At 39.4% G+C, this 19,542-nt stretch overlaps 1 protein-coding gene across 2 annotated transcripts in view; it reads left to right on the top strand.

Annotated features, from left to right (window-relative positions):
* Positions 1–19,542, top strand: part of COL4A1 (collagen type IV alpha 1 chain) — a 128,697-nt gene that overhangs the window by 70,026 nt on the left and 39,129 nt on the right. For both annotated transcript variants that reach the window (XM_054224126.1, XM_054224117.1), the window contains exons 3-19: positions 6,146–6,235; positions 6,326–6,370; positions 8,978–9,022; positions 9,132–9,194; positions 9,296–9,349; positions 9,493–9,519; positions 10,817–10,900; positions 11,013–11,075; positions 12,106–12,141; positions 12,681–12,722; positions 14,283–14,372; positions 14,989–15,024; positions 15,173–15,232; positions 17,483–17,527; positions 17,750–17,803; positions 18,281–18,322; positions 19,203–19,296. In XM_054224126.1, the coding sequence (XP_054080101.1) occupies positions 6,146–6,235; positions 6,326–6,370; positions 8,978–9,022; positions 9,132–9,194; positions 9,296–9,349; positions 9,493–9,519; positions 10,817–10,900; positions 11,013–11,075; positions 12,106–12,141; positions 12,681–12,722; positions 14,283–14,372; positions 14,989–15,024; positions 15,173–15,232; positions 17,483–17,527; positions 17,750–17,803; positions 18,281–18,322; positions 19,203–19,296 (970 nt within the window). The remainder of the gene's footprint in view (positions 1–6,145; positions 6,236–6,325; positions 6,371–8,977; positions 9,023–9,131; positions 9,195–9,295; positions 9,350–9,492; positions 9,520–10,816; positions 10,901–11,012; positions 11,076–12,105; positions 12,142–12,680; positions 12,723–14,282; positions 14,373–14,988; positions 15,025–15,172; positions 15,233–17,482; positions 17,528–17,749; positions 17,804–18,280; positions 18,323–19,202; positions 19,297–19,542) is intronic.

Here is a 19,542-nt window from a genome sequence, read left to right as displayed (position 1 = left end):
AGGCCAGTGCTCCCTCTGCTGGTTAAAAATATTCTTTTAATAAAGAATTGGATATTCCCCACCTCTGCTTCTTCACTGGTGTAACGCTGAGCCAATTACAATTCTGTAACACATGTTTAAAAGAGTGTGGAGAGAAACACAGTGACTCCAGAGTGCTACTCAGATCGCACAATAGTGTTTCCCACTGTGCGGTGTAATTACTGGTCTGACACCTCAAAGCCAATTCACTTGAGTGCTGGCAGTTACATCAGCTAAAGGAACAAATACAGAGCTTGCATTCTCCTCTGATATGGTTTGGGGTAATCTGTGTAGAAACCATCTAGGGCATTGCAAGGCTGTTGTGCACGACTGTAGATTTTACAAGGTCATATTGGATCATCAGGGTGTGATGAATGTTTTGGATGGCGGGTTTTCTTGTTAACAGTTGTACCTAGGCCTGTAATCTCTTTCAAAAGCAATGTTTGAAACTGTTTCTAAAATCAGAGTTCGGACAAGAGAAAAACAGAAGAGAATGCGGAATCGTCGGGCCCTACTTCTCTCTTTTTGGAAACCGCATCATCAATTTTCATCTTGAAGCAGTTGGATTTCTTTGCCACACATGCCCTTGCTGGCATTTCAGTTCAATGAACATTAGCTTTTGGGAAGAGGGGAGCATGGGTGTTTGTGAGAGAGAAAGTCTAAGCTTATAACAATGTTGGAGTAAGCATCAACACCAGTCTGAAGATGGTTTCTCTGGCAAGGTCAAGCGTTTGTTGGCTCCCAGCTCAGTTCCTCTTGCAGTGACAGCACAGCTGAGGAGCTCTGGTGGATGAACTCCAGCAAACCCCACTGCGCTGGTGTGAGAAGCTGCTTTCACTGCCTTGCTGCCCTGTATCCTGCATCGCTGTGTCCTCCTCACGTCAGTTTTGGCAGCTGCCTGGCCACCTGATGAGCTCCTCAGCTCACTGAGGCCGGAACAAGCTCGCTCACTAAATAAATGTGAGTAAAATTAGTGAGCTGAAGTGGTATGGTGGAGGCTAAGGGAATCATACCAGTTGGTGTAAAGAAGAGTGACGTGGCACCATCCCTTTAAAAGGAGGAGGAGATGAGCCACCTTTGCTGGGTAGATCAGCTCAGCTGCCTTTTGACATCTGTCCCTAAGATTGAGTTCTATGCCTTTTCGTCTGAAGGGCAGGCACGTGTCAGTCCTCCCATCTCAGCTGCAGGACGATTGCTGGCAGAAGCAAACGAAGGACCTTTCAAATCGCTTGGGGAAGATCTGCACATTGTTATTCATCGTGTGCCTGAGTCTCTGGAGAGCCTGAGAACATTGTATTCATACGGGCCAGACACCCCGTGAGCCCACACTTCTGGAAATAGTTGATTTATATCCATGTTACCAGTCTCTCAAGTCTAAAATCTCCCAGTCCAGCAGTCTCTAGACAAAATAATAGGGGAAATAATTTATGATGGGGTAGTGGTTATTTCCTCCCCCTCAGCACTTAATTTATTACAGCTGAATCTTCTGAAACTACTTCATGTGACTCTTTCATAGCAAGCTGCAGTTGTTCCATATGTCAAACAGCATTTCATAGCTAATTTGGAAGGGTAGGTGCCAGCAAAAATATCAGCCCATGTAGTTATGCTCTTAACAGGTTCACCTCTGTTTAAAAGTCCATTCAATTGCTTTTAATTTGAACTATCTAATGCAAAGGCATTTGGATGCATTTCACAAAAGCTGGGCTAACATCTTGCTTATTAAATGAGTGCAACAGCGACAGCACTTGCTACGCAAAAGTGTAGCACGTCCGCATTTTCAGCAGCTGAGTGGCAGAATATTAATTTTTTGTGAGCTGAGTAATGAATTCTCCTTTGTGCTTTCTGACAGTTTGCATTGAATCAGCAGAGGTACAGATGACTTGGTTACATCTGTTTTAATTTTTGAGTCTCATGAATTGATTTGTAAGAAGCAGAAGCTCTTTCAATATTACTTGCCAACATTTTGCAGCTGTGAATATTGGAACTTGAACAATACATAGCCCTTGCAGTGAGAGTCTTACGCTTTTCACGCATCACAGCTAGAAATCTCAGTGCTGAGCGAAAAATAAGTGGGGTAGCAGCGGTGATCTGGTTCTTGCCAATTTATGTAGCGTGGATGCTTAATGGGTTGCAGCATAAATGTAGTGCAAACACTAGCTGTTGGCCTGTTTGGCTGGAACATTGAGTGAAGAAAGGAACTGGGCAGGCAAGCAAGGAAAGGACGCTGCTCAAGTATTTCCTTGCAATGCAAGACATCTTCAGGTCATGCTTATGTCTGTACTGCACAGCATAATAAGCAATAGCTTCATCTGAGCTTGAAGTTCCAAATAAGCCGCTTCGGGTAGGAAAGCAACAGTAGAAATGTTGCTACCCCAGTGATCTCTGCAGGCTAATCTACCCAGTGATATTAGGACACTTGGAGCCCCGCATTCACATGACTTTACAGCTTCTAGATGATAGAGTTTCTGTACTCTCTTGTTCAGTGTAGATACTTTGAGACTGATGGAATTTTACTGTAATTTGGTGTAGTTTCACTGATGCAAAAAAAAAATCTCATGGTGGAAGTTGGTACTAACAGGAGCAGGAGTATTGAAGTAAGACCTTTGTTCATTAGTGAGGGCTCTGAGTGACCCGATCTAGTTGAAGATGTCCCTGCTCATTGCAGGGGACGTCGGAGTAGACAACCTTTAAAGGTCCCTTCCAATCCAAACTATTTTATGATTCTTTCCTTGCAGGCTTTGAAACACCAGTTTTCCAAGACTGTTATACAAAGAGACAGTCTGATACCTGGACTAAAGAAAGGGACTGGAACCCAGGAAACCTCCCTTCATGTGTTACTGGGTCTTGGTGGAATAGGTTGTCCTAAATTCTCTGAGTTTCCGTGAATGGCATGGAGAAGTAAGGTCCCGTTAACTGTGTAGCCTGAGAGTGAACAAGTTTGGGCTACTTACCCAATACTTACTTTGGACTATTTACCCCAGACTTAACTTTGCAGTAGAATCAAATGTGAAGGCAGAGTAGAGGGAGAGGTGTAAGCAGTGTGTAAGTCAATGCTCCCCTGTTAGAATAAGTGGCAGGTTGCATGCAGAGAAAGATCCAGCAGCTCTCGCACACGTAGTCACCTTTACGTTCTTTTATTTCCCTCTGTCAAATCACAAGCAAAAAGATGAGCTAGGTTCCAGTATGAGAAGCCATGACTCTGCAGTATTTGGGATGGTACAGCCCTCCACATGCTTGGGAGTTATGCATTCCAGGCCTTGGGACATCCAGTAGCTTGACTGGATGTCCAGAAGTCCTGGACAAATAGCCAGTTATTTTTCTCATTGGCCTAACGGTTCAAGCCAGTAGAATAAAATGTTTCGAGGGAAACCTGGATGTATCTTAGCTTGAAGTGACTCGGTACACTCTCGGCTCTGCTCCTGCAGCTATGTTTTACCCCTCAGACAGGGCAGCCTGGGAGGTTGAAGACAGCCCTGAGAGATTTGACTATAGTTGCCTTGGAAGCCCAAGTTTGTATTTACTTCCAGCCTTGAGTTAACCTCCTTGGCAAGCTGAAGCGGTCATTACCTTAGTGAGTGATTTACAGGCACGTTAAGGCCCTTTTACAGCGCCAGAACAGTCTTAAGGGAGCCTTAGACTAAGTGAAAATCCGATCTGTAAACCTCAGTTTTATCTTCCCTTAAGAATGGAGGAAAGACTATTTCCCTGTGTTGCAGGCTGCAGTGCTTCAAAGTGTGTTGAAATCCTCAGATGGACGGAACTCCTGAGTGCAGAAAGTATTAGTCGTGTTACACATGACTCATATTTCTCCATGGGTGTCAAAATAATCTTGTTCTTATTTGCACATGTTGTGCTTTCCTTCAGCAATGGAAACCCCTTCTGTGTGCTTGAGTGTCTTCTCCCTCATTAGTCCATCTCCCAGCAGGTCTGGGAGAGCAAGTGAGAGCAAGTGCCCAGGGTTCAATGTGAAATCCTGCTCTGAAGTGACACAACATCTGATTTTGTAGAAGTACACTTGTTCCTGCAGTGCCAATTAGCCAGCCAAAAGATGGGTTTAAAAACCTCAGTAATACTTTCAACATTTCGGATAGCCTTCAGATTTTTAATTACTTCAACATTTATTCAGAGGCCTGGATCCTGATACCTTCTTCCTTAAAATACTTTTCAAAACATTTTTAGTTACTTTAGAACTTGGACTTTGTACCTCTTACAGCTGACCTAGAAATGTATTTCTTCAGTTGTTTTGCTGTGTTTTGTGGTCTAACGCACTGCCTCAGATTTGGGTTACTAGCGACCTTTATTCTCAAGCCATGACAAAGAATATCGGGGGAGTAAATAGAGGAGACCATGCCATTTCGTCAGTTCAAGGAAAAAACTGATTATTTGCCTCAGAAAACACCTTTTTATTGAAAAATCTGTTTTTGTGGGAGGAAGGAGAGGAGAAGCAGCAGGGGAATTTTTCCTGGCAGGAAATTTTAATAAATGAGTGTTGTTTTGATTTCACTTTCTCATGCTCTAATCATCTCAGTTATAGTTTTCTCCCCTCCTTCCTCCTTGGCCCTGTTCTTCTTACCTGTCAATCACCTTTCTTCTCCCTTGTCTCTTCATCTTCTTAACAAAATCCTAGCCAAGGAGCTGAAAACCAACATCAACCCAGCAACTCCACAAATCTTCCAGTTCCGCTCATCTTTTAAAACTGTAACAAGCACCGTGTCCGTAGGTCATCACTCAGTTTCCTCTGCTTGCGTATCATAACCGTTTCTTTGCAAGATGCCTGTTATACCTACTTGATGCCTGTTATACCTACCTCAGCTGACCCCTGCAAGTTACCAGCATATTGCTGGGAATCTGTGTCCTGAGCAAACAGGAGAAAAGTGTCTTGCTGTTCACCATCCTAAATTGTTTGCTAATTACAAATAGCAGTCTCATCTCTCGCTGTTTTGCTGAAAATACTTAAATCTTTGTGTAGCATCCTTTTGTGTGTTTTGATCCTTGTTTTTATTTTCTTGTTGGTATGCTTTGAAAATTGGTCTGTGTTTTGAGTTTCTAAAACAGGTGCCATGTTTTTTAGCTGTTGTCCAAACTTGGATACCTTTTCCTTTTTGTAGTTTCTCACTAATGTTTTATTCATCCAACATTCCCACATTTTTTGGACCATATGAATTATTTCTCCCTGTTTCACACCACTCCTTGAAAGGACAACTCTGGTTACTTCTTACATGGAACATTTGGCTTTTGATTTGCTTGATTTGCTGTTTTCAGACTTGAACATGCATAATTTTTTTCTCTCTATGTGTAGATTTTGCAGCCTTTATTCAGACAGTGTTCCTCTTGATTTCACTGGGAGTCCAAGTATGGTGAACGTATAATAGCTGCAATACTGATCTAGAGTGTGGATGGATGTTCTGCCTTTAGATTTATCTGATTTAAATACATTTGGGGTTGTAGGGAGAGGGACAGCACAGAGAACACAGGTGTCCTATACAGCATTGAAGAAGAACCTAAAGGATGACACATACAATCTGTGTGTTCAGCTTCTTGGGAAGATCCTGTATCTCGAAGCACTCTGTCTCTGAACCACCCTGAAATTGAGGACTAAGTGACAAGCCTGGTCTCCAAAATCTGCTGTTGTGAATGATATATAAGAAGAGGAGTGGTATTGGACTCCTCGTTTGGTAGTATTGGACAGCAGTGACTGAACAGTGATATTTGCTGTTTTAAGGAATTTAATTGCTGATTTGGAGTGTTAGATTTTCTACCAGGATTTACCAGTGTCTCTGTAGGAATGAAGATAGGTCTTATTAGAGGGAAAGTGGCCTTCCTGATCCCCAGGGCATAAACATGCTATGAACAGTGCTATCCATGGAGACAGAAAAAAGGTTTAATTGATATTCAAAGAGCGCTTTTCTGTTATGCCACACTCATCCTCTGCCAACTTATTATTGAACCAGAAATATTTCTTTGTTTATAATAATCCTTCTGTCAGATACCAACATGAAATGTTTGCTGTCACTTGTAGCTTCTTACCACCTAACAGGTTTCTTGAGCACAGAAACAGGGGATATGTGGGTTGCTTGAAGAAGCAGCATCAGTTGTTTAGTTGCTAATGAGTTTTCTTCTTCCACAGGGAGAAAGAGGCTTGCCGGGACTACAGGGTGTGATTGGGTTTCCTGGAATGCAAGGACCTGAAGGTCCCCCTGGGCCACCAGGGCTTAAGGTAAGAACTTAGGCTTTAATATTGAAAACACTCACATTTCCCTAAATTGTTGTCCCTAGGAAAGACAAAGCTATCTCTTTTCCTTTGCAGGGTGATACTGGAGAACCAGGACTGCCAGGAACAAAGGGAACAAGAGTGAGTTCTAACTTGCTTTTTTTGCAATTCTGATTTCTATGGGTTTATATGTCTTTAACTCTCCATGTCTGCCTTCAAGTGCAAGACTTCTTCGAGCTAATCAATGACATCCCCTTGTGCTACACAATAATTTCAGAATTCTTGCATTTGCCCTTGAAGTTCTTTCTGTATTGGGCAGTCAGTGCCTTTGTCCATTTGCATTTTCACCTGGTACTTACCACTGCATCAACAACACTGGTTTTTATATGCCATTGATATCTTTCTGACATACCAAGAAGCTTTCTTCCAGCTTGAATATGAACCAGCCTTACGTGGATCGAGAGCTGGCTGAGTGACAGAACCCAGAGGGTTGTGATCAGCGGCACAGAGTCCAGTTGGAGGCCTGTAACGAGTGGTGTCCCTCAGGGGTCAATACTTGGACCAATTTTGTTCAATATATTCATTAATGACCTAGATGAGGGGACAGAGTGTATCCTCAGCAAGTTTGCTGATGATACCAAGCTGGGAGGGGTGGCCGACACTCCGGAGGGCCGTGCTGCCATCCAGCGTGACCTGGACAGGCTGGAGAGCTGGGCAGAGAAGAACCTAATGAGGTTCAACAAAAGCAAGTGTAGGGTCCTGCACCTGGGAAGGAAGAATGCCAAACACCAGTATAGGTTAGGGGCGGACATGCTGGGAAGCAGCTCTGAGGAGAAGGACCTGGGGGTCCTGGTAGACAGCAAATTATCCATGAGCCAGCAGTGTGCCCTTGTCGCCAAGAAGGCCAATGGCATCCTGGGCTGCATAGGGAAGACTGTGGCCAGTAGGTCGAGGGAGGTCATTCTCCCCCTCTACTCTGCACTGGTGAGGCCACAACTGGAGTACTGTGTCCAGTTCTGGGCTCCCCAGTTCAAGAGGGACAGGGAACTACTGGAGCGAGTCCAGCGAAGGGCAACCAAGATGATTGTGGGACTGGAGCACCTCCCTTATGAGGAAAGGCTGAAAGAGCTGGGACTCTTTAGCCTGGAGAAGAGAAGGTTGAGGGGGGACCTGATTAATGTTTACAAGTACCTAAAGGGTGGGTTGAAGGAGGACGGAGCCAGGCTCTTTTCAATGGTTCCCAGCGACAGGACAAGGGGCAATGGGCACAAGCTAGAACATAGGAAGTTCCGTTCAAATACACGGAAAAACTTCTTTACAGTGAGGGTGACAGAGCACTGGAACAGGCTGCCCAGGGAGGCTGTGGAGACCCCTTCTCTGGAGATTTTCAAGACCCGCCTGGATGCAGCCCTGAGGGATGTGCTTTAGGCAATCCTGCTCTAGCAGGGGAGTTGGACTAGATGATCTCTAGAGGTCCCTTCCAACTCTGAAGATTCCGTGATTCCGTGATTCCGTGACCTTATGCAAAATTCTCCTTTATGTTTGTCATCTAACCTCCTTGAAGCACTCCAGCAGAGAAGCTGACACACCCATGAGCACACACATGTTAAAGTGCACAAGTTGCAGAGCCAAAGATCTCTTGACTTTGCTAGAAGAGGCTCTGAATATGCCTGTAACCTTCCCATTGCCATTTCTGTTTAATGCGACACTTATGTAACACTTATTTTAGCACATTATGTTAGCCAGGGTCATGTCTTTTGGGGCTTTGTGAGGTGCTAAACTCATTCTGAGTGTTTTCATGTTTCATAATGTAATGATGAAAGAGGATTTAAACGACTTGACCAGTAACGATGCATACATTTTCAGCTATACCCTCTTGTCCAAAGATTTTCAAAATGCCTCTCGGTTTTGTTCTCCATTTGCCTGTAGTTGCTGCAGCACATAGAATTTACTGAATCGACTACAATTTCTGAGCTATTATAGAGGGGGTATTCTGCTAGATCAAAAAATCCTTATTTCAATCCACGACCTTCATGATACCCTGGGCTATCCTGAGTGTTAATGTAAATTGTCATCCCCTGGCAAATGTGTTTGTGTGCTACAGTGCAAGTAGACTATATTTTAGCAATTATAAAGTTTTGGAAGATGCAAACATACTATCTGAGCACAGGATTCCCATACATCTTTTCTGCGTCATAATACATGTATTAGGAAATACTGCATGAATAAATAAGCTGGGAGGATGAAAATGATGTGCCCAGTTAAACTCATGATTCATTACACTGAAAAGCTGTTCAAGGAAAAAGAGTTATCTCAACCTGGTAGGTTTTTTAGTAATAAGGATGAATTGAGACACTGATGTGGAGCATGAATGATAGAGAAGCGTCTTTACAGTGCATTAACATCCTCTTCTGCTATAAAGAGGTACCTACAGTAAATTTCGTTTTGGGAATGAGAGCACCTCTGCATTCCTTTTTACCCGCACATAAGGCTCTGGTTCAGTTCCCGTTGAAGGAAAGCCATATTGATGCTAAAAAAGTGAAAGAAATATAAAAAATTGCTTTCAGTTATTGATTACTAAGGTGCCATGTTTGAGAGGTTTTGAAGATTAGAGCTATTTCGTTAAGGAAGTTTAAAATAAACTGTTTCTTGTATTTTGACTGTCACCACTGAAGTTGCGACTCAGGCTGCAGCTTGTCATTGCTGTGTTGTGGGTTTGTCTTCTCATGTTGTTTTTCTCAATTGCAGGGCCCCCCAGGAGCATCAGGCTTTCCAGGAAACCCAGGCCTTCCTGTACGTATGAAGTATAAGTGTTTTTACAATGAACATCAAGGTTTTAATCGTGACATCTGACCAGGATTATTGCTAATATTGCTAATTTCTTTACTTTCTTTTCATGTAGGGCATTCCTGGACAAGATGGCCCTCCTGGTCCACCTGGCATTCCAGGATGTAATGGCACGAAGGTGACATTTACATATGTTTATAACAGCATCTCTGTGTTGAAATAAAAACATCCCTCAAGCATATGTTCCCTAAATGAAACCAATTTCTCTGTTCCCCTCAGGGTGAAAGAGGTCCAGTAGGTCCCCCAGGTTTACCAGGACTGACTGGGAGCATAGTAAGTAGATTCTATCATGCTTGATTCACTTGTTTCAACTCTGATTCTTATAATGCAAATATAGCTACCTGAAATTACACCGAATGTAAGTTATAAAATCTACGATACTGAGGAAAGATAACATCAAATGTCTTTTTCAACAGGGACCCCCAGGACCTCCTGGAATGAAGGTACATTTTACTCTAAGTGTGTTCATATCCTGCTTCTAACGGTAAGAATTAAGGTGAACTCTACACCCTCTAAGACGAGGAGTCCTTACTTAAGGACTGAAGAATTTTACTGGCATGTTTCCCTTTGTACTCTCTTCTGCAGTCCCACTAAAGACAGTGGGGCGACCTCCAGTTAGTAACAATTGAACACATGTGTTGTTCCATGCAGGTCTTAAAGTGTAAGTATTACAGAGATTACAACAGAAAAAAATAGTATATATCATAAATTATGTATAAGTAGTACGGTGGGTACCCAATTGTGCATAAAGATTTAGATAGATCTTACAGTTAAAACTTTTGTTTCGGTATTGACATTTCATTTATCTTAATAGTTTTAAATAGATAAAGTTTTTGGAAGAAGGTCTACAATATTAGATGCATCCAATACATACTAAACAGCTTTTATAAAAAAAATAATTAAACTAACTAGGTATCTGAGTGCGTTTTGTGAGCTGGAGAATGAAATATTGAATGTCAACAGAGAGCTTTTGCTCTTTAAAATGAACAGATACAAAGGCTGAATGTAATCTCAGATTTGTAATGACAGGACTACCTGAAGTTGTAAAATGCCCTTTTCTCTTTCTCTCACATGGGAAAAATTGACTCAGTCTATAAACACAGAAGTACTTGAATGTTTCTTCATAACATTATAGGTACACAACTCCTGAAACAAAATCACTTACAATATTGCAACTTTGTACAAAAACATAGAAAAAATTGGATCTTTTGCTATCAGAAAGAGAGACATAAAGAAGTGGATAACGATCAGAATAGTTTCCTAAAGTAAGACAAAGGGGATTTCTTTTTTTGAAGAAAAAGGATGCCATAAATGGCTTTTATGTCAAAATTAGGTATAAGACTGAAGATCTCAGCCTGGAAAAGAGATTGTGAGGTTACCACTTCTCTCAACTGTTAGGTCAGATGCTCAAATTGTGTGGTGACACTGTAGTAGTGATAAATTTTGGGTGAAAATCTTTCTGGTTCCCCATTACAGTATAGGAAATTAGCGTATAAAGGAAGATTTGATACTGGGATCTCTTCAGATGGCTTTAAAGGACATTTGACACTTAAGGTCTTAACTTGTAATATCTCTTGCTATGTTTCTGCTGAATTACAAGAGGGGGATTTTTTTTAAGTCAGCTTTCCAAATAATTCCAAACTTCTCCTAGCTCCTACTTCCCTCTCATCTCAATATTAGTTTTTTTGAATGTATTTGAATGGATGTTCAAGTATTACTCTTTTTCTTTTCTTATTATAGGGAGATCCAGGTGAAGTGATTGGTCTTTTACCTCCTAGTTTGCTAAAAGGTGACAAAGGCTTTCCTGGCCAACCTGGACTACCTGTAAGTCTAAATGATGTTTGAATAGCAGTGATCTTCAATTAAAATTGTATCAGTATAATGAAATTACTAAATAAATATCAGTTTTTAATTATGCCCTTTTAATTTTTCATAGGGTCCACCTGGAACTCAAGGTTTTCAGGGACCAATGGGGCCACAAGGGCCTCCAGGAGAACCAGTAAGTTTCCTCTCATGGAGATTTGCACTTTACTTATAGATCTTTACTATAGGAAAGTTCTACAAGGTGTGTATAGCTGGTGTGTGTTGGGTTTTGGGAAAAATAACCCGTGGTTCCAGGCTTCATGTTTAGCTTCTTGAGCTCTACCATGGCAGGAACGAGTAGGTAACGTTAGGTTTTCAATAGTGGCTGTTCCTACAATCTCCTTGCAGGCTCGGAGGGTATTTTTGTGTTGGAGGGGTTGTAATAGTTATTTCTCCTTTCTCCTCTTCCCCTACTTAATTTACAGGAAATAAACCGCAAAGCTAGCAGCCAGATCTAAATCAAAATGTTTGCTGAAGTTGTTCTTAAGGGCAGCCACAGTAAGCAGCACTGTGGAAAGCAGGATATCGACTGTCTGTTATTATGTTAATTGCCAAATGCTGAAGGCATTTCAGCTATTTGACATTTTCACAGGTTTAACAGGTACCTAATATTTTCTCTTCCTGTACTGGATGCAGGTAACACTAGCAGGGATCAGTTATTTGCATGTGGTAAAAGTCCGCCCAGCGTTTCTGGCTATTGAAGTGAGCTGTGTGAGACTTCTTACCCTTCTGAAGAAAATTCAAAGTGATGTAAAGAAAAATGGTAGCACAGTTTAGTCAGTATTTGTGTTTGCTGATGTGAAAAACCATTTTAATGAAAGAAAGGTGAGGACTAATATTTAACGTGCAAAAGTTAAAAAAAAAAAAGTCAGCAATAAAGTTATTTTACAGTGTAGTACCATAGAATTTTCTTTGACTGTCTGTTGTCTAGATGCTGATTAGGTCCAACATTCTTAACTGCAAAACAAGGTCTAATGAGATATCTTAGACAGATTCTCCTTGGGTTTTTTATTTATTCTATGTTGTGAGTTGCACACAGTAGCAGGAAAAGACTTTACATCTTAGTTTAATGGAAAGTTTTGCATTTTTGCTGTCTTTATAGAATAAGGCATTATTCCATCTGGTGTACTTATACACTTATATGCTAAAAATCTACTGTCTTACAGGGTCCCCCAGGGCCACCAGGACTCCCAGGCGAGAAGGTAAGACTCTTTTTATTATAAAGATTATTTCTTTATTTATTTGGCACACCAGTTCCCCAAAAATTTGGAAACCAATGGTCCTAAAGGAGTAGGGCTTTTACACTTTGTAACTCTATTACACTTTTTACTATATTTTTATATCTTAATGGGCATCACAAAGAGAGGCTTTCAACACAATTTTAGGTTTTTTTCTTAGTGGATCAAATCAGTAGTAATTGCAACATTCTATGATTATTTGAACTCATCTAAAAATGGCAAAATTTTCAGTAACATGTTTTAAAGAAGAGCATACTCACAATAAAATTACCTGATAAATTTCATTCTATTTTTTTCATAAATTGCTGTGATGCAAGACTTAAAAAACAGCGGGGGTTTAGAAGATAATTTATTTGTTTCACGTGTGCATTTAGAAGACATATTCTGTCTTTTCTATCCTCTCTTAACTTTTGCCAGGTTCAAAATACCTTCATATATGTGTAGGTATGCATGTATGCACTACTGATAAAAATTGGCTGAGTATGTGTAACTTATATTTTCAGGGCTACATGGGCTTAGGCTTTCAGGGTCCCAAAGGTGAAAAGGTAAGTCTCTCGAAAACTTGTGGAGAACAACTGTCAGAAATATTTTTGATAATTTATTTTAAATAAATAAAATGTTGGAACCTATCAATGGAGAAAATCAGCAATTTTTGTAATTTTTGTAATTTTGTAATTTTTGGAAGACTTGAGTAAATCTGTAACTTACACCTAAATGAACAAAAGTCATGAATGGTTACAGACTTTGTTCCTGATGGTATTATACCTGACATTAATTTAGGTCATTATTCTGTTTTCCAGCTGTGACTAGTACGAACTACTTTAGTTTGCAGTAGACAGATCTAGAAACATATATTAGGACTCATGATGAAATTTATTTGAAATCGGTTTAGTTCTGAGGGAAGAGATTGAATGTGCTGTGGTAGGACTCTTGAGGGCCTGTCTGCCTTAGTTTAGATTGGTAGTGTGTGCTTTTGAAGGAGATCTTTCAGTTGTCTCCTTTTACTGTGTTTTGACTCAGTCAGGAGCAGTTTTCAGAGCACACAGATTGGTTTACTTTTGAATGAAACTAAGCCAAAAAGGTGTGCTCCAGGATCCCATTTATTCTCTTAACCAGCATCAAATGGGAGGTAAAACATGTTCGGTTTAACGTGTTGCCTCTCCCACTGAGAGGTCTAGGCTAAAGTGCCTTATGTTGCATTTTCAGGAGACAAAAAATACATGCAGTTATGGGTAATTTGGTAAATTGATAGCATGTCTGAGCCCTTCTCCAGAAGCTTCTCATGAGTGTCATTGACAGGCCTTTTAGAGTATAAGGAAATTATGTTACTTAAATGGCGTTTTATTATCCACCACCTTATTTATGTATTTTGAGCCACACTCTTCCTAATGGATGGAATATTTTGCTACGTGAGATTAACTTGTTATCATAAAATTTCTTGAAAAATGATGGGAGTATGTGGAGATTTCCTGGAGTCCTCAGGTTTGTCTTTAGCAAAAAATAAATGGTATTGTTATGCATTACTGCTTGGCAGAAATGTATCAAGCCTTTTTGGAGGTGTTTTACTGTAAAAGATAGTGCTTTTGCATTGTATATGGAGATGAGGTTCTGACCCTGCTATGGACATGTACTTACTAAAAAAGTATGATCCACAGTTATCATCTTGAAGTTGTCCTTTATGGACAGTTGTAAAGCTGGTAGAACACTATAAGCTTTGACTAACGTTTTCCTTCAAGCATCGGACCTCTTTCCTCCTAATCTCCTTCTTCCTAAGGGAGGCACTGAAAAACTTTTGTATCATTACAATAATTAACTGGATAAGTTCACAATATTTGGTATTAATCAGTCTTCACCCTAACAGGAGATTCAGAGATCTTTCTTCGGGGCAGTCTCTGACTGTCACCCGTTATACAGATTTGTCTCTTATAACTGCGTATGCAACCTTTCCTCTGATGGATTTTGCTGAAATAAGAATTTAAAAAAAACCTTTTAACTGTATTTTTAAAAGCGAGTGGTAGTTCTCTTTAATGTTATTGGTCTTAGTAATGTTTGTTCTCAGTGCCAGTACTGTTTTCAATGGACTATCCTGGATTTGGTGTTGACAGGGAGAACAAGGCGTAAGGGGCCCCCCAGGCCCTCCAGGACCATCACCGCATATGAAGGAAAAAGGGAGTGAAATCATAAGGGGAGAAAAGGTGAGACCTTAAATGATTAGTCTTCTTGTACGCTTCATTAAAATATGATCAATAGGAATTAGCAAACAGTAAAACAGCGAAAAGAAAATATTGTCACCTACAGCCAATTTTTCAAAAATTTCTTCCTGTTATACTTCATGAATGAATTTTGATTGTCTTTCTCGAAGTTTCTCTGTAAAATATATGATAGGTGATAAATGCATAAATAATTGCATAAATAAGTAACACACGCAGCAGAGGACTTTCTGAGGAAGGAGGATTCGTAAGCATAGTCCTATAAACACCAACTATTCTATAAATTTGAATTAAATAGCTTATACTGGACTTTTCATATACGAAATCACATTCTTGGAATCTGAGTGCTAATGAATTTTTCAATTATTGAATTAGACAGTCTAGGCAATATATATTAGTGTAATAAACTAGCTTAATGGATTCATATTTTGTGTTTGTCTAACTTCTTGCACATCATACTACTAGGCATAGTTCTTGAAGCAGAGAATAGGGTTAAATGTGCTTTTGCTGACATGAAGAATGAAATTATTTACAACCTAAATGAATAATGGTTGAGATTTGCTTACTAATCTACTTTTTTTTTTTTTAATAATTTCATTAGGGTGAACCAGGTGAAAAGGGTGAACAGGGGGCCCCAGTAAGTATTGTGTAGATTTTTTTTCAATTACTATAAAAATTGTGAGGAATCTGATAATGGTCCTGAATATCTTTATCGCTTTTTGATAAAAGCTAATTTACTTGAGAATTTGGCAGTATTTTTAGTCTGGCGTGTATTTATTTTCCAGGGATTGCCAGGTTCAGGTTTCAAAGGAGAAAAGGGTGAACCAGGGAAGCCCGGTCCACGTGTAAGTATGCTCAACTTTATCAATACCATAATTACGGTTGTTGTATTGTTTCCATAAGCTAAATAAACTTAGCAACCATTAGAGAAACAGCAAATTTTGTATATTTCAAAAAAACAAGTTTTGCTGTCAGACAGATGTCCAAGTCAAGGTAGTAATAACACACAGTAATATTAACACTCTGATCTAGTTGAAGATGTCCCTGCTTACTGCAGGGGGGTTGGACTAGATGACCTTTAAAGGTCCCTTCCAACCCAGCACATTCTATGATTCTACGATTAGTATGTTACATGTTTCAGATAGCTAAAGACAGATACCTAACAGTAGCTTGCAGTGCTGAAGGCAAAGGCAAGACTCCCACTGATCCCAGCTGAAGCGAGATTAAGTCATTCCAGAACAGAAGGAAAAGCAAAGCCAAACAAATCACTCAGTAGGAATGACTTAAGCTAAACGGAACGTGTTGAATTTATTTAAAATACTCTCACGTGCAATCTACAAAGTAAGCCTGCTTAGCCTAAAGGTGTGGTTTCTTACAAAGAAGAGTAATGGAACAAAACATTTAGATGACTGAGATACATTCACCTGCTGGTTTCTAGCCTGACTGTAGATGCTCGAGGCCATATGGTCTGTTACATCTGCCTAGTCTGACCTATATCATGGTCTCATCCATACAACTTCTGCATGAGTCATGCTGTGTCTTTCATAGCTGAGCTGGTAGCAAAAACATGTCTTCTACGTGCAAACGTATCTAAAGTATTGTTTCTCAAACTGTGGGTCTTCATAAACTGTTTGAAAAAGACACAGCACATCCACAGACATTATACTTCAATCTGAAAAAGAGAAAATCTCCCTCTCTGTTATACTTCAAGGTCAAATGTTCTGTCGTCCTTTCAGTAAAGATATATGATGAGGTTATCTTTGCTTGAAAGCTGGAAAAATCGAGAAACGTTGGCCTAGAACTTGCTGAGGAAACCACAGTATCTTCGAATTTTTCAAAAATACAGTTTTCAGTTTCTGCAGAGTTCCCTGAACAAAGTTTCTGAGATATTTTTTATATAATTATTGCTGATCAAAGAAATCATAACTACTTCCAAAATAAGGATAAGTTTTGAAAGATGAACAGATCTTAAGATCTGATACTCTAGTTCCATGGAATGAACCTATATAATTAATTCCGATCACAGTGTACATTTGAAGACTCTCCTGACTTTACAGATTGTATTTTTAATCAATCATTAAAAATTACTTGTAATCCTTCTTTACTAGATACCATAGCTTCACACTTTGGTGATGGGGGCCTTTTCATGTTTGTTCTATCATTTTTATCCTTCAATTGCGTTGTTTTAGACGGAATTTTTTGAGCTAAACTGATGGGATTATTTTTTAGGCTGAATTTACTTTGCATATTAAGTATATACTTTTTCTTGGTTTTGTGGGACATGTTCATATTGCTTATGATAAGGCATACAATCTAAGCACTGTGACACCAAGTAAAAGCCAGCCTCCAGTGGATTAGGCTACAAGCCTAGGTGCTGGTCCCTCCATAGTCCATAGGAAGAGGAAGGGAATGCTGAAAAGTAGAATAATCCAACCAGGTCATTTATCATGTATGTGTTGATTACCTCAAGGGAATCTCATCCTCTCTGTAGGCTAACACAGTGGTTTAATGGTGAATCATTTTACTCTGGAGGAGGGAGTCTTGGATTCTAGGGTGTCATCTACCTCGTGATTTGAAATTATAGCTTTCAATTTAGGGAAGTGTATTTTACCACTAGATTACCACACGATCTGATATGGGGCCACTCTCCAAGCCTTCTGCTGAAACTGAGCACTGAATGTCTATGAATAAAGGTTTTGTGAGGCTGAAAAGTGTGTGTGTGTATATATATATATATATAGAAAGGGATTGCTATGAAGGAGAGCTATTTCTGCGTCTGGTTCCAGTTTCCTGTGCTGTTGATATATTTTGTCTTGAAGCCTCCGTGACTGGGAATTCTGTAGTTATTCCTGGATCTGGGAACAGATTTACAGGATTTTATTTAATTTTGCAGTTTGTAGGATGTTGAGTAACATAAGCACTAGGTAGTCACAGTTTGCCTGCTTTGTACACTCTATACTGTTAGCTGTGTTAGCACACTTCAATTAGTGCATTACAATAGTGATTGTTTTGTTCTAGTGTTTCACTAACTGTATTTAGAAATTGCATGTATGTGTCTTATCTTTTTAAGCAGAGTGGAACTTTGTGTTTTACAGGGAAAGCCTGGAAAAGATGGTGAACCAGGACCAAAAGGAGAACCCGTATGTATTTTGCTGAATTTCCAGTACCATTTCTTACATTCAAAACAAATTACTGTCTGTGTATTATAAATGGTTGAAATTTTCTAGCCTTCTGAATTATTTAATTAAAGTTATTTTTTTCATGGAATTAGTGACTCATTTGAAAACTTAAAACTTTGATGCTCCCGGGGCTAAGATGCAACTATATTTATCTTTTCTGGTTTTGATGTCTTCCACATACAGGGTTTGCCTGGTGGATTTGGGATTCCAGGACGACCTGGGGAGCCTGGTACGAAGGTGCGTAGTAGTGGCCTTTGCATCCCATCACACAGAATGAGGAGTTAAGAGCTTGTATAGCGTGTTCATAGATGTGCATTAAAGCAGTGAATGCACATAAAGCAATGTTAAATGAATGTTACCAAGTTGTAAAGTCATCACTCAGAGACTAGTAAAAGTCAAAATTAGGGTAGATTAGGTATCCCTGGTTTAAATCTCTTACATGAATTAATTAATGCTGGCTTTATTTTCACAAGCTCTTTGCCCAGCCAGCATATGTACAAATGTACTTTCCTAAAAATTCCAGTTTCTCTTTACGTAGTGTAAAGCAGTACAGGCCTGCAAAATAACTACTTACTGCTTATTATAATGGTCCAGGTACTTACCATTTGGAAGTTGTATGAATCTGTATCAAAGTGTTCATTTGCTAAGCAAATCCTATTTTGTGGGGAAGAAAATGTGATCTGGATTTAAAATGTAAATTGTTTTTTCATTTAGGGTGACAAAGGTGAACGAGGTTTTCCAGGACCTCCAGGAAGAGTAAGTAGAAAAAAAACCTTCTTGATTTATTTTGAACTTAAATGAAAATACAAATTTTGTGAAAGTCAAAGTGTTCAAACAATGAAAGAAGAAGGAGAGACAATACACATTCTGATCTCATTCTAATTAGTCATGTCCTCATTTTTTCTGAATGGAAACAAAAGTTATATACAGTTGTTTAAAGTATTATTGAAATTTGGAAAAGGAGCTCTCAAAGAATATGAATTTCAAATGTTTTGGACTCTGAAAATTATAGGCATTGTTAATCAATACAAAGTATCCAAAAAAGGATTCAAAAGACTGAGTCTGTCAGCTTTGAAGTTTATAATTTTTTTCACACTTCAAATCAAAAATGAGATTAATCAGCAACAAATAGATCATTGATGCTGCTGCTTCCCCAACATGGGGGAAAATTCCCAACACCTACTAATTTTATTTGAAAAATTGTGCATACTTCCTGAATATTTTATTGTAAATCTTAATATTCTATATGTCAAGCTTAGTTCAATGTTAGTAGAAATTGCCAGAACAGAATATTTTCAAATTAAAGGTAATGCAAACCTAATGGGTCAGTGCTTACACCATGGTGAGGTTTTTTGGCATCATTCTTGTTCAGAAAGGTGCTATAAAGCACCTTAATTCTACTATTGATATGAGGAATTTTGGTAAAATAGTACTTTTTCTTTGGTGGTATTCAGCAGCTGCAACCTTCTCATGCTAGTTGTTAACGTATTGCTGAAATTGCAAGTATAACCGAAACTGTTCAAAATTGTTATTACAAAACAAAATGGCCTCTGTAGCATCAAATCAAAAGGGGGTAGATACAAACGAGGGCACAGTTGTATGTTTCTAGTGTCCTAGTCCTTGTCCTGTGATTCAGGTTATAGATCCTGGACCAGTAGATACCTTTGGTGAAAAAGGAGAGCCTGGAGCTTCCGGTTTGCCTGGACTGAAAGGTCAAAAAGGTGAAAAAGGTATGTATTTTGTCTTGTCTTTTTAATTGAGTTACGCTTTTAGTTCCTGTATTAAAGGAAATTAAAATTGCACTATCTGTGAGCTCAGGAGCTCTGTATGACGATGAAACGTTCCAGTTAGTTATTTAATTGCTTTCAGCTTACTACATTTCGTTGTAGTTTGTAGGACACTTCTCATCGTAAATAAGCCTGCCTTTCAGTTACAGATTGGAAAAGGATAAAATGGGATCTGTTTTTATGGCAGTT

Source organism: Rissa tridactyla, chromosome 1 (assembly GCF_028500815.1).
Source record: "Rissa tridactyla isolate bRisTri1 chromosome 1, bRisTri1.patW.cur.20221130, whole genome shotgun sequence".
Lineage (NCBI taxonomy): Eukaryota > Metazoa > Chordata > Aves > Charadriiformes > Laridae > Rissa > Rissa tridactyla.
Note: the sequence above shows the minus strand (reverse complement) of the source record. Positions and strands in the feature narration are given on the sequence as shown.